The 15,242-nt window shown below is 41.1% G+C and overlaps 1 protein-coding gene and 1 non-coding gene across 2 annotated transcripts; both read right to left on the bottom strand.

The window, feature by feature from the left end:
* Window positions 1-7: 7 nt before the first annotated feature.
* Window positions 8-114, bottom strand: LOC131250426 (small nucleolar RNA R71). Its single transcript, XR_009173353.1, has one exon. It is a non-coding gene; the product is annotated as a small nucleolar RNA R71 (small nucleolar RNA).
* Window positions 115-13,875: 13,761 nt separating this feature from the next.
* On the bottom strand, window positions 13,876-14,211 carry LOC131249608 (uncharacterized mitochondrial protein AtMg00820-like). Its single transcript, XM_058250405.1, has one exon. It carries the CDS (start codon window positions 14,209-14,211, stop codon window positions 13,876-13,878), a length of 336 nt encoding a protein of 111 aa, XP_058106388.1.
* Window positions 14,212-15,242: the final 1,031 nt, after the last annotated feature.

The following is a 15,242-nucleotide window of genomic DNA, read 5'->3' as shown; positions in this document are numbered from 1 at the left end:
AACATTTATCCTTAGAAAAGTAATCATAAACTTTGCCCAAAAGGAGGATGAAACATTTTTCCAATGTTGGAAAAGGTTCAAGGATCTTGTCAGTTCATGCCCACAATACGGCTTTAAAATGTGGTGCATTACAAAATTTTTCTATGATGGACTGACATCTTCTATGAGCCAATTGGTCCAGACAATGTGTAATGGAGAATTCATGAATAAAGATGTCGATGAGGTATGAGATTACCTTGATAGCCTTACTGAAAAAATAAAATCATGGGACCATTACTCAAATTCGAACACCACGTCTAGGCCGATTCTATCTAAGGAGAAAGATGGATTGTATCTCTTGAAAGAAGAAGATGATCTCAATTATAAAGTGACTAATCTCATAAGAAAATTCGAGGCCATGAAAGGAAAGAAGGATAAGGTTAATGAAATTATTTGTGGCATCTGTGATTGTAACATTGACATAATTGAAAATTATCCTACAATACCTGCCTTTCGAGAAGTGTTGAATGAACAAGCTAATGCCGTAAATAACTATCAAAGACCTTTCAATGGACCTACCTCTAATACGTACAATCCTAGTTAGAAAAATTATCCACATTTTAGTTGGAGGAATGGACAAACTGCTACCCCTTAAGGTTTCTTTAATCAAACTTTACAACAATAACAAGAGAAACCTCAAGAGGATCCGATTCTAAAACATTTTGAAAAGTAAGATCTTTTCAATCAGGGTATGCTACAAACCTTACAAGACCTTAACAAAATATTACAAGGACTTAAGGCTGAAAATATGATTGGGAATAAGGGGAGCCTCCCAGCTCAACCTCTTCCCAATCCAAAGCTGCAATATGAAGTTGGTAACCCAAGCTCTTCAAATTAGATGGAGCACGCTAAATCCATCACCACTCTTAGGAGTGAGAAGATTATTGATAAAACCCTTCTGGTTAGGCCTGAAAAGCCTCAAGAATTAGAAGAGGACAACAATGATGGATCTAGTGATGCCCTACAAAAATTAGAACCGAAACTTCTTGAGAAGTCAGTTGCTCCATTTCCTCAATGGTTAGTTGCACCAAAACCTCTCTCTAACTCTCAGGATATTCTAGAGGTGTTGAAACAAGTGAAAGTCAACATTCCTTTACTTGATGCCGTAAAATAAATACCTTCATATGCCAAATTCTTGAAAGACTTATGTACGACCAAAAGATGGTAGAATATGCAAAAGAAAGTCTTCTTGACTGAGAAAGTGAGTGCCATCCTAAATCAAGATGTGCCACAAAAATTCAAAGATTCCGGTAGCCCGACCATATCATGTGTAATTGGGGACTATCAAATTGATCACGCACTTCTTGACTTAGGAGAGAGCATCAATCTGATTCCCTACTCGGTATACAAACAGCTAGGTTTGGGTGAATTAAAACCCACCCTAACCACACTACAACTTGCTAATCGCTCTGTTCGTGTAGCAAGAGGGATAATTGAGGATGTGTTGATCCAGGTCTGTAGATTTTACTACCCTATAGATTTTATCATTCTGGACACCAAATCCATCAGTAATATAAGCACTCAGATTCCTGTCATTCTTGGTCGCCCATTCCTTGCTACTTCAAACGTAATTATCAATTGCAGGAATGGTGTCATGACTATATCTTTTGGGAATATGATATTGGAGTCAAACATCTTTTTCAATAATGACAGAAACTTAGAAGATGATGACGATTTTCACAACATTAACATGATTGACTCTTTTGTGGAAGATACAACACCTTTGAACTTATCCTCTGACCCTCTAGAGATGTGCCTAACACACTCCCCTGACTTGGATGATGACATGATTAGGGAGACGTGTGCCTTGCTTGATACTACGCTAATACTTGAAGTTAACCAGTGGAGGCCATAATTTGAAGAATTGCCCCAAACTGATGTCGTGCCTCTATTGTCTAACCTCAAGCCATCGAAGCTTGACCTAAAACCTTTACCCTCCAATTTAGAATATGCTTATTTAGGTCAAGAAGAGACATACCCAGTGGTGATTTCATCTCACCTTGAGAATAAACAAGTGAGTATGCTCATTTTTACTCTTGAAGAAGATAAAGGAGTTATTGGACATATCATCGTAGATCTCGATAGGATAAATGAACTGCTTTCAACTTAATGTTTTGACTCCTTGGAGGATTGCTTGGCACACTTTGCAGATTCAAACTATCCTATAATACAAGAAATAGTGGATGCCTTGCAAGACAATACCTCGTTAGTTGTCACGGACCAAGAGAACCCTTATTCTGAATACCTCCTCCCCCAGATCCTGAATGCTTACCATTAAAGGAGGAGGAGCTGACAATAGAACTAAAGTCTGGCACTTTGGAATGTGTTGAGACTACATCACTTCCTGAGAAGTTTTCTAAACTTTATATACTTATAGTCTCTGATTCACCATGGGATACTGACGTTGAAACTTCTTCTGTCATAGGTGAGTCGTATATATCTGGATACCTCAAGCAATTCAACAAAAAATTTCTTATGAGGTACATAAGTTTCTTTGAAAAGTCATGCTCCAGGGCGTCTAAGCCTATTGCAAGAAGGGCTTTTGGATGATCCTGTTGAGGAACTTACTAAGAAACTTATCAAGATATTGGCTGGAAGAGGAACCTTGCGGCATGATTCAGTAATTTTTTCCTACTTTCATAGGACTAGGGTAGTTTGCTTTATGTTGTCTAGGTTAGACGGTTTTATGCCATTAGGTTAGTTTGCTTCATGCATTGTTTTAGGATAGTTTGCTTTCATGTCTTCACTCTCGTGCTGACCGGCTTTCATGCTATGATTATTGTGAAAGAGTCTCTCTCAATTCGTTATCTAGGTACTATCTTCCCATCACTTCTCATTGACTTTCGATGCCCCATGTGCATTACATGCTCATATCTTTTACATTGAGGACAATGTAGATTTTAGGTTGGGGGTGGGAGATTAGGTTATCTAATCAGTATTTTCTTGGTCTTGAGCAAAATTTGGTGAAATTTTTAAAATTTTTCAGGAATTTCTTGTGAATTTGAAGTGATTTTGACGGCCATATTAGATTTAGAATTACAAGATAAGTGATGTTGGTAATTTATGACTTTTAGATTTAGTTATCTATTAGATTTTCACAGTTAAGTTTGAATTGTTAATCCATGATTAGAAGTTTTAAACATTGATTGAGTCATGATTTCATAAGACACATCTCGCTTGCACATTAAGGTTTCAGTTCGATATTGAATTGTAACTTGGTGATCATTAAGTATAGAAGGAACCAACCTGGAGAATTTGTCCATCATGTTCAATAAGAAGAATATAGAAATAGAAAAAGAAGTTTTTGAAAAAGAAAGAAAGAAAGAAAGAAAGAAAAAGAATACCCAACTAAGAAAACAATTGTCATCAGGAAAGGGTTGGGTGTATGATCTTCACCATAGGTTTGCTCCCTATAGGTACGGATTCGATTCCCCTCCCCCTCGATGGAAAAATCAAAAGCTGGAAGAATGAAAAAAAACTGTAAGGCAAGTTTTGGTTTAGGTTTTGATTGTCCTGAATGCTCTTTTGATCATCAATGTTATCATGGAACTTGACGATTGAATATCTTAATGATGATAAGTCGAGACTACACTATACACCCATGGAACTCAATGTTTAGAATTTTTTCTAATTGATGGATTAATACTTTGAACTTGACTATAGAATTTACCATATGCTCGAGTCCATGAGGTAGTAATGCCCAACATTCATGAATCTTAGAATCCTAGGATCTAGATTGTTTTTCATAAATCACTCGAGTTTATGGAAATCGTCCTATAAGTCTCAACTTATTTTCCACATACTTTGCTCGGGACTAGCAAGATGCTGGTTGGGGGTTGTGTTGAGGGTTAAATATTGCATATTAGACCCTAGTTATTATTACGCCCCAAACTCGAAAATCGGGATCATAAAATTCTCGATTGCCGAATCTAGTGCTGACTACCTCTGTAGTACCCCATTCTCGGCTCCCAGCGTCCATACGCGAGATTTCGATCATGAGATCCTACAAGGAGGATTTTTCAACATACATTTGTCTCATAAGAAGCATAACCACAAGTATACCCAATCATAAAGGCAACATCATCATCACATATCCACTAATATAAACATTTGAATACAATACTGAAAGAGAAACACATATGTCAAAAATTAAAGCTCTAGAAGACAGCTGCACACTCCAAGCTTAACACTGCTGCAACCTAACGCCACTTGCGCGTATCTATCGTGCATAAGCTTATAGAAAGCTTAGAGGGTAGTGAAGTGTATGCACAAGATAAGTGTCAAGTATGCAATATCAGAGTAATCAGGGTAAGCGGAAATACTGATAAGCCCATAAATCATACAATATTAGAAATACTGGCAAGATCATAAATCATATGTATCAAGGCAACCAATGCAGATCATAATGAGGCAAATACTGAAGAAGCAATGTAAATCAGCTATGCAATGCGAAGACATAGTAAGCCAAGTATTCAATATAATGCCATAAATAGTCAAGTATTAGATGCCGAGGATGTAATGTAATATGCGGTGCAAATGAAACGACCAAGCTGGAGTGAAGTTGGGATGATAGTATGTAGTATCGCAGGTTATGGGGTCAATCACAAGAGAATTCTATTTAAACCAGTCCCATACCTAAATTTGGATAGTCAGACTTAACGTGATAAACTCCTGATCTCAGGTTAGTCGCGCGCCCAACTGAAATCCTTGCCATGCAAAGGTACACGTAACAAATGGTTACGCACCACCAGCCCTAGTGGATAGTGAATGAATGGCTGAGTGTGCACTCCTGCTCAATAAGTCTATATATTAGTACGGTTCCTCTCTAGGATCATTACCGGGGTCTAGTACACTCTACATGCAAATCGCCACCCATTGACGCCCGATCATACAAGTGGATGAGACCTCACCATCCGCCTGGCCAGTAGTCAGCCAATATCTATCCGACACATTGATAGCGGACCCATTCATGAGCTGGTCAAACTCAGCCAGCGATGCCCCCTACCCTCGGGCGGGTAAGGCCACACTCCCTCCCAACTGACCACGACACAGTGGGAGACGCGGCCTCATGGTATTCGGCCCTCATGCGCTCATATATATCCACCCAGTCTTGACATTGGGGCATCCTCTGGTAGCAAGAGGGTTTAGAAATTTTTACTCAAGGTCATCTATGGCAGCCCGATACTAGTAACAGATTTTCGGTGTCTCATCTGGCCATCCACGATATGCCTGTGGAAGCTACAACCCTGATGTTGCTAGGGCGTACAATAATCATAACACACAATGCAAGATGCATGAGTCATACAATCTAGTTATGCATCAATCCTGCGCATACGGTGCACTCATGTGAGACAATCTCCGCCTATCAGTGAGTCTTATAACAACCTGCCTAATGACATATGCAATGTTCAACCACATCTCATAACAAGCATGCAGATGATGCGTATGGGTATGTACCATGATACTATGTTGTCACATACTTATAATCGGTATCAGTAATCGACATCAACAATCGGCCTCGACAATGTGAACATTTAACCAACATTGCCCTAAGGAATGACCTACATATAGCCTAACATATAGTGGACCTATGGACTTGCACAAGGGCCTAATACACAACACCATGGGCCTTACTCAAGAGCTCAATACACATCACGATGGGCCTCTCACATGGGTCTAAGATACATCACAATGGGCTCCATCGCCTGGCCCTCAAATGCACTACAATGGGCCTCATCACATTGGCCTAATAGACATCACATTGGGCCTCAAACACGGGTTGAATATACATTGTAATTGGGCCTCAAATACGAATCGCATATACATCACATTAGGCTTCGACAATAGTAATTGGCCTCGACAATCGGAATCGGCCATGACAACGGAATCGACAATTGAAATCAGCCTTGACAATCGGAATCGGCCCCAACAATTAGAATCGACAATCAGAATCAGCCTCGACAATTGGAATCGGCTTCTTCAATCGGACTCAACCTCGATAATTGGAATCAGCCTCGACCTCGACAATCGGAATCGACGATCGGAATCAACGATCAAAATTGACAATCGGAATCGGCCTCAACTAACGGAATCGGCCTCGTCAATCGGACTCAGCCTCGACAATTGGAATCGGCCTCGACAATTGAAATCGGACTTGGCCTCGACAATCGGAATCGACGATTGAAATCAACAATCAGAATCAGAATTGATAATCGGAATCGACTTTGATAATCGGAATCAGCCTTGATAATCGGACTCAACCTCGGTAATTGGCCTTGTCGATCGGACTCAGCCTCGACAATCGGAATCGACCTCGACATATGGAATCGGCCTCGTCGATCGGACTCAGCCTCGACAATCAGAATTAGCCTTGACAATCAGCCTCAACAATTGGAATCAGCCTCGACAATCGGACTTGGCCTCGACAATCAGAATCGGCCTTGACAGTCAACCTCGACAATCGGTATCGGCCTCGACAATCGGACTTGGCCTCGACAATCGGAATCGGTAATCGACCTCGACATAAGGAAGGGTCCATAGATGGACGACCGATGATGGATCAAGCAATATCAATGGGGCTTAAGCATTTGAATTAACCCTCTAGAAAATGATGAGAATGGGCCTATCCAGGCCTAAGGAAAGGTCACAATGTGGACATTTAACTATCACTGCCCATCAATGTGGACATTCAACCAACATTGCCCCCAAGGGGTGGCCCACATAAGGCCAAACATATAGTGGGCTCATGGCCTCACACAAGGGCCTAATACACATCACGATGAGTCACATCCATGGGCCTCTCATACATCAGGTGGGCCGCATCATATGGGCCACATATACATCACAATGGGCCTCTAACACGTGCTTAATATACATCACAAAGGGCCACATCCCATGGGTCTCAAATATATTACAATGGGCCTCTACCCATGTGCTCCAAATACATCACAATGGACCTTAACTCATGGGCCTCAAATACATCACAATGGGCCTCAACCCATGGGCCCCAAACACATCTTAATGGGCCTCAACCCATGGGCCCCGAATACATCACATTGGGCCTCTCAAATACAACAAGTGGGCCGCACTACTTGGGCTGCACCATCTACACTGTTCATCTTATTTTAGAGATCATTCTAGAGCCTTATGAATCATATCGAAAGATCACTTAGACCATACCACAAATAATAGTGGTGATAGTGATTGAAAGTTCAGTTGGATCACATCACAAATTGCAGTGGAGACAGTGATTTCCACTGTACAAAACTTCATAGGGCCATCATAGAGTGTAATTTCCTTCCAGTCTGTTCATAAGGTCACAAGGACCTGAATCAACAAAAAAAAAAACAATATCGTATTGGTCCAAAACTTCTGTGACCCTAGAAAAAAAGGGTTTCAATGGTAAACACTTAATCTCCACCGTTTTTAGCAGTGTGCCACTTGATAACTAGATCTGTTTTTATTTTTCTTCCCAAGCCCTAGGACGAGCTAATCAAATGAATGGACAGTTTGGATGATTTACATACACTAGGGTGAGGTGCACATATATGGACGGTGCGAATAGAGCACACGCATCATGTGGGACCATGCAAATGTACGGTGTGAATAATACCCACAAGACTGGCGCCAATACAGCAGCCCCGGACTGCTCGCCCAGTAGATGGACGGTCTGGATCGTCATAGCACCGCATGATCGGACCTGTAGCTACTGCCAAACAAATAGACAGTGTGGATTTAAGACACTTACACCAAGGTGGGTCCCACCCATACGTGTCACACGTGTGGGGTGGGCCCAATAGATGGACAGTTGGGGATATAAAATAATACATCAAGGTGGGTTCACAAGCACTGTCCAGAGGGATGGTGCAGATGCAATTACATCAACGTGGGTCCCACCACATATATAATAATATTTATTAAATCAATGTGGGTCCCACAAGGGGCCCACCACATATAATATATATATATATATTAAATCAACGTGGGTCCCACATGGGACCCACCACATACATATATATATATATATTAAAATAATAGAAATCATATAAAAGGAGGTAGCGTCCAGATAGTTGGACGTCCGTCCAACAGATGGTCTGGACTGATGATATGCATTACAAGGGGCCCGCATCAGGTGGGGATCACACCTACGTGGGATCAATTTGGATTGTGTGTATTTCACACACACATCAGGTGGGTCCACGTACACGTGGCCCACTCACTAAGTCAAGCTGATATTTATGTTTTGTAATCACGCAGTCCAGCAGCCTCAGTTGCTGGACGATCTACTACTGGACGGTGGATTCCATACGTCCATCAGGTTGGGGTCCACATACATGTGGCCCAACAGCTACATCCATCCTGGTGGGCCATAAAAAAATAGATAAAGAGAGAGATCGGATGGAAATAAGAGGGACCCTGCCACTATGGGCCCCTCTAGCTTACAATCACATACATCAAGATGGGTCCCACCTCATTCGGGCCCTCAAATAGAAAATAGAAAAAAAATACACTCTAACCTACAAATCACCCACCATTCTTGCTTCTTCTTGGGCTCCTCCTCATCTTGGCTCCAATGGGACATGATTTAATGGTTGAGATTGATTATGGAAGGTGGGATTGGGTGGTAGGAAGTGGGCCACACTAGCTTCTCTCCATGGGAGGCTCTCTTGCTTAGATAGTTTCTTACTTGGAGAACGAGAGAGAGAATGAGAGAGAGAGAGAGAGGTGATGGGAGAGAAGTGATGGGAGAGAGGGATGGTGGAGTGACATGAGAGGTAAGGTGCTTGTTGACTTTAGGGTACTTGTGTAAGAAAGAGGTAAGGGTAGGGTATGAGTTGCTTGTACTTTACTTTGATTAATGGATTGATGTGACATTTGATGTGATTGATAGGACATTCTCTTGGGATTTGCAAGGCACGACGTTTTCCTCGAACTGAACGTGGGCCCACAAATCCTAACCCGGCTATCGTTTTGACATGTGAGACGTGACGTCGGAACCATGGTGACGGTGCGGTAGCAAGGATACAAGTCTCGGACCCATTCGACTCAAATCAATAGGATCCAACTTCGCGCACAACTACTGATAAAAGATCGCAGGTCACCAGAATTCGACCGGGATGTCTGCGAAGGCCTATGGAATGGTACGAGATAGGATACAGGTCTTACAGTTATTGCTTGGATTGGTACTGTTTAACGGCCCAATTTAATGGTGTTTGTGATGTAGGGTGTATTTATGAGCTTGGATTGAAATAGGATGCTAAAAGTATAGATTTAATGCTTTGATGACACCAAAGCAAGGGATGAACCCCAGGGGACCAAGATCAACGAATTTACGTGCCAGAGATACGAGAAAATCGAGAAACTGAAGCTTAAGTTCTCCGAAATTGGTCCAGAATGCAAGATCACAGGGTTCCAACTATCCGTTCGGCTCAAAACTTCATATATGGCCTGAGGACCATAAATTAACTGTACACGTCAAATTTGAGCCATTGGATCGCTGTGAAAAAGGCCCAACGGACAGATCCACCCCTTAAATCCTTACGTGGGGCCCACCTAATATCTGGATCTGCTTCAATCTTAGTCTCAACGCGTCAAATGGGATGAGGAAAGGAATGGATGGAGCGGATTCTTCATATACATCAAGATGGGACCCACTTTACATGGTGTGTGTGCACACTGGAAGAGCACCAAAAATCGAGAAATCAGTCCGCATGCGCTGACCGATGCTTCTTTAAAAAATTTCAAATACATGTCAAGGATGGTCCCCGTCTGATTGGGTTTCTCTAGTGGACCCCACCCATCATCCAAATGGATGATCTGGACCGTCTATTGGAATCTCACAGGCCCTCTTACCAAAGCCTAAAAAGATCATTGGGCCACGCGGGTTCTCCGTAATAATTATGCCCCATCCCTTTAGCCAATTTACCTCTTAATACAGGATCATTCGAATCGGGTTTCTTTGTTATTGGGATAGGTGAATTCTCTTATGGATCCATCCCTCGAAGGAACCGGACTATCAGAATTCAACCGTTCAAACGGTTGATTGATGGTAGAATAGAAGATCTTGTGGGCCACACCGAAATCAATCCAATCTCGTCATTTCCAGATGATCTTTCATCGTGAATCCAATGGACGACATGGATTTTCCATGTAACGTCGTCCTGTGGCCCATCGATCATCACAGTAGCGGTCTCTGTTTCGCAACAGAGCTTGCGGAGGAATGTTGTGGGCCACCATCATGCATCCTCGGTCAGATCGGGATTGTCCAGTAAAAGCCCAAGGACGCTCTCACCCTGGCCTAGGTGGAGAATTTCGAGGAACCATGGAGATAAATTTTCGATCATCTAAATGAAAGAAGGATGGTGGCTTTACAAGTTTCGTGGGCCGCAACATGGAACGTCTAGGAGTACACTATTCCATCCGGTATTTCGAGGAGGATACCATGGACGGAGTGGATTTCTCCGATGGCATCAATAATGGGTCCCACCAAAAACCAGCGTAAGTCCAGTTACGCATGCACGGACATTGCATTTGTTCGGTGATCATGGAAGATGATCGGTCCTTTTATCTGGACAATTAAAAATCCTCCTAAGGTACAACTGACCAACGCCGAGCTGATTGAACGGATCAGATCTCATAGAAGGGTTGCCAATCGAGAGATTTTCATGGCCGAATTCTCACATAAAGAAGGAGACATTCTTACGCCGTGCGTAACAGCTACGCATGGACTTCTCCACCGACTTTGCTTCTTATACATGGGGAGAGAGAGAACGTGAAGACCATCTAATCTTTGGACGAGCAGCCGTGGAGGCTGTGCACACGTGAAGAAGAGTTTTTCTTTCCTATTTTTGTTTATTTTCTTTTCTTTTGAGAATTAGTTAATCAGATTCATGGTTAGCTAAACCTCTTAGCTAGGGCTAAGAGGTGAAGCTTGTAGCATGATTAAGATGGTTGCTTTGTTTTGATTCATGTCTTGTAGAACCTTATGGATTCTAGTTTGATTATTAAGGAATACTTTTAGTTTTTAATGGTTTATTGTAACTCAAATTATAGTAGATCTGCAATAGCTTTGAGTATGTTCTTTTCATTATAAGATTTTAAACTTAGGAGGCCCTGTTGTTCACTATTGTCTCCTGGGCATGGTTGGGTGATGGAACCCTTCCTAACTTTCACAATTCTCTCATGATTGGCTGTGAGATTGGTAAATTGTTGTTGTTTGCCATAGTTTCCTGGGCATGGTTAGGTGACGGAATCACTTCCAAATCTTTACCAATCTTATCTGTTGATGATTAGATCCATGAGAAGTTTAGAGATCTGACAAATCTCTTCTTACTAACTGGATAAGATAGGACTCTAATTCCAGTTATGTCCCTGAATTAATACAAGGTAACTTCTCAATTGCTACAAGTGGATCCTTGACACCCTAGTTTCCTACCTCTGAATTCTTTAAGTTTTAGATTAATATTTCCCGATTATTCCCTCAAATTTATTCGATTTAGATTTCATCTTAGTCTACTTCTATTTCTATAGTTTCAGATTATGTACAAGTTTCAATCCCTTGGGATTCGACCTTGGTCTCACTGAGTTTATTACTACATCACAACCCTATACTTGGGGAGTGGGCTGCCCTCTTCACGTTGAGGCTTATTTTTGACCACATCTGGTAGATAACATTCTGTCTGTATAGAAATGAGAGACCTTTTGGGATGATCACGTCTTTTTACTAAGAAGGGTCGATATCATTCCTTGAGTTCTTCCATTAATCAAGTATGATAAGCTTACAAAGTACATATCATGGTGCAATTCAACGCAACGTAATTGATCGTACCAAGCCAATTCATGAGTCTTACTCATTTTTGCAGAGTCTTCCTTGGCTGATGCTTGTTATTGAAGGTATCCAGAGACCACTTCAGTGTCAAAGGTAAGCTCGAGGTAACGACATCCCATAGTATACAGATGCTTCAGTTTTTAGAGTAGTTCCCCGAGTGCAGCCTCTGATTTAGCTGCTATCAAAGCCTCTTTGATAAACTAATTTGCATTAAAGTGTACTGAGGATTGAGAAAACTGTGTTAAACCCCACTTAAAAATCTCTTTTAGATAACTCTCAACACCAATAATGAAAGAAGGGTTGTAAGCCATGGGAGCAACACATGGGTAAAAAAGATGAGTTTAGTTTGAATTCAAATGAGGTTTAATTAAGTTTGAATAGGTGATTTTTATCACCCACTATCCAAAGCGATTATGCAAAGGAATCGCTACATGTTTCGAGCACCTAGGAACATGTCCTAATTAAGGATTCAAATCTGGAGTATGCCCCATGATGTATTGAGTTTTGAGGGCCAAGTCAGTAATCAGTTACAAATGCAAAAAAGCAAAAAACAAGATGAGGCATAGAAAGAACAGAATAGGCTCGATGGCCGATTGTATTAATAAATCTATACAAGTTACAACTCGAAAGATGAAAAGTGCCGCACTGACTCGATTATTGTCTTTAATTGGTTTTTCGCTGCCTGCAAAGTAGCCTCCTGTTTGACCATCGATGTAGTTGTTTAGGTCTTAATAGATGTTGCCAATCATTTGACCATCTCCTTTTAACGTATATGCCTGGCGTGTTTCTCTGTAAAGTCCCTCTTTAGAGTCAAAAGCTTTACCTCCAGAGCTGTAATTCTAACCTCCATATACTTGAGCTCGACCTCAGAAGCCCTCAATTCAGCGGTCTCGGTAACAAGGTCCTTAGCGATATCTTTTGCAAATGCCATTTCGGTTCTGCCTCGATCCGGTCAATAATGGCACAAACATGGTGGTATGCCTTGATAAATTCCAAAAACTCTTAAAGACTTGGTACTGTAAATACTAGGTTGGGATCTGACTAAGAACAGACACGATACGACTCGACCAACCATTTGAGTTTATCGACCATTTTAGCATTTAAGGATCTAGATAATCCCATTTACAGGAGGATTTGAAGTTCTACCTTGAGATTCTGTAGGTTGCTCAAAAGAGAAGGTGACTCAACCAACATCTTTAGAAAGAGCCTTCTCAAACGAGGAAATGATATCTTCGTATGGAGGGTCATGTTCATTAGAAGCAGCAAGAATCGAAGCATCATCCATCACTACTGGTATTGGAACATGTGACATATGAGAGTTAGGTTCTGTGACTTCGCCTGTTATAGCTTCCTTGGTCGCGATAGCAGTTCCTTCACGAACTGAAGACTCTTCGACTACTAGAGGAACTTGTTAGTCAGGTGAAGGAACTATTGGTTGAGAGGATGGTTTCTCAGCCAAACGATGAAGGAATGGTGCTTCATCTTCTCCCTAATTGACCGCAATAGGAGGACTCGAAGTTATGATGATCATGTATTCGATGTCGGAGGGGAGAGTTGTAACTTCAGGAGGACTATGAGATGGGATGGCTACATCGATGACCGTGTTCTCAAAATCAATGGTCTGAACTTTAGTAATCTCGGGAATGTTGGTCATTGCTGGGCGCTATTGTAGTGGTTATGCCATAATGATCTATTTTTTGGTGGTCGTTAACTCTTGAGTAACTATAAGGAAAAAGGAATAGTCATTTAACATGAAAATCAAGATAATTTAGGATAATTATATATAGGTAAGTAATTTCTACCTAAGTTAGAACGAACAACGTATGTGATGGATCATTTATCCATAGCCCGATGATTTTTTATTATCGTTGCCAACGCTTGCCTTGAAGTAGGGAATGGTGGTGGATTAGGATGATAGGGGTAAGATACTCTCCATCGAAAGGGAGATCAGGGTTGTTTAATATTTTCCTATACCACCACTATTTATTCTAACATTTGTTATAATGAGCTTATTGGTGACATTTCAAGCTTTCCTCAATTTCTTGCTTTACAACCAGTTTGAATATCTCTGTAAAGTTGATTCCTTCTCCATGAGCGTAATCCTTCACTACCAACCATTCTTTGCATCTATCATGTTTTTTCTCGAAGATCCACTTGCATCTGTTTGCATTTCGGTTCACTAGAAGCTCCACTATCTTCCATGTCTTGTTCTTGTGCCAGGAGTCTATCTCATTGTCCATTGTCCCCTTCCACTTTTCTGCATCAGGCTCAACACAAGCCTCCTGAAGAGTAGACGGATCTCCCTTATTTGTAATGAGGGTATATGTGATGTTAGAGTTGTTCATGTATCTTGCCGATAACCTGCGATCTCACGGTAGATTCCTTCTCATAGGTGGCTACTCCACCTCTTCTTGTACCTCTATCTATGCATCTGTTTTAGCCTGAGTATCACTTGTGTCAACCTGAATGTCTATAACTAACCTTTTTGGTTCCTTTTGCTCCTCTTGGTCATTCTTGCCGAATAGGGAGCCTTCATTGAATTTAACGTCATGGCTAGTGATGATTTTTCGTATGACCTTGTTATATAATCTTTAACCTTTCACACCAACACTATAGCTAACAAAGATGTACTTTTTGGTTATTTAGTCTAGCTTATCTCTCTCAATTGACGGTACATGAGAGTAAGCTTCACAAGTAAATATCCACAAATATGAGTAGTTAACCTCATGACCACTCCATATTTCTTCTGGAATCTTGCAATCAATCATAGTAGAAGGGGACCAATTCACCAAATAATAAGCTATGTTAACGGCCTCAGTCTATAGGTCCTTGCCTAATCTAGCATTACTAATCATGCATCGGGCCCTCTCAAAGAGAGTCTGATTCATCTGCTCAGCCACACCTTTTTTCTCGGGTGTGTGATGTACTGTGTTGTGCCTAATAATCCCTTCATCCTTACAAAATTGATTAAATTTAGTGGAGGTAAATTCACCACCGTTATCAGTCCTTAAAACTTTCACCTTCCACCTTGTTTGTTTTTCTACCACATCCTTCCATTATTTGAAATTGGTGAAAACTTCAGATTCATGTTTCATGAAATAAACTCAAACTTTTCAAGAGTAGTCGTCAATGAATGTGACGAAACATGACGACCCTCCAACAGAAACTATGGGCAACAACCCCTTTACATAAATGTTTACCAAACTTAAAAGATAATCTTAAATGTTTGCCATATATACAACGCTTACATATATTAAAATCAATTCTTTTAAAACTACAATTAAACATTGATCAGAAAGTAACTTCAGGCTCCACTCGCTCATGTGGCCCGAATATGCATACTACATACGTGCAGACGTGGAATCCACTATAGCTC

This window comes from Magnolia sinica, chromosome 6 (assembly GCF_029962835.1).
Source record: "Magnolia sinica isolate HGM2019 chromosome 6, MsV1, whole genome shotgun sequence".
Taxonomy (NCBI): Eukaryota; Viridiplantae; Streptophyta; class Magnoliopsida; order Magnoliales; family Magnoliaceae; genus Magnolia; species Magnolia sinica.
This window is presented reverse-complemented; position numbering and strand designations above follow the sequence as displayed.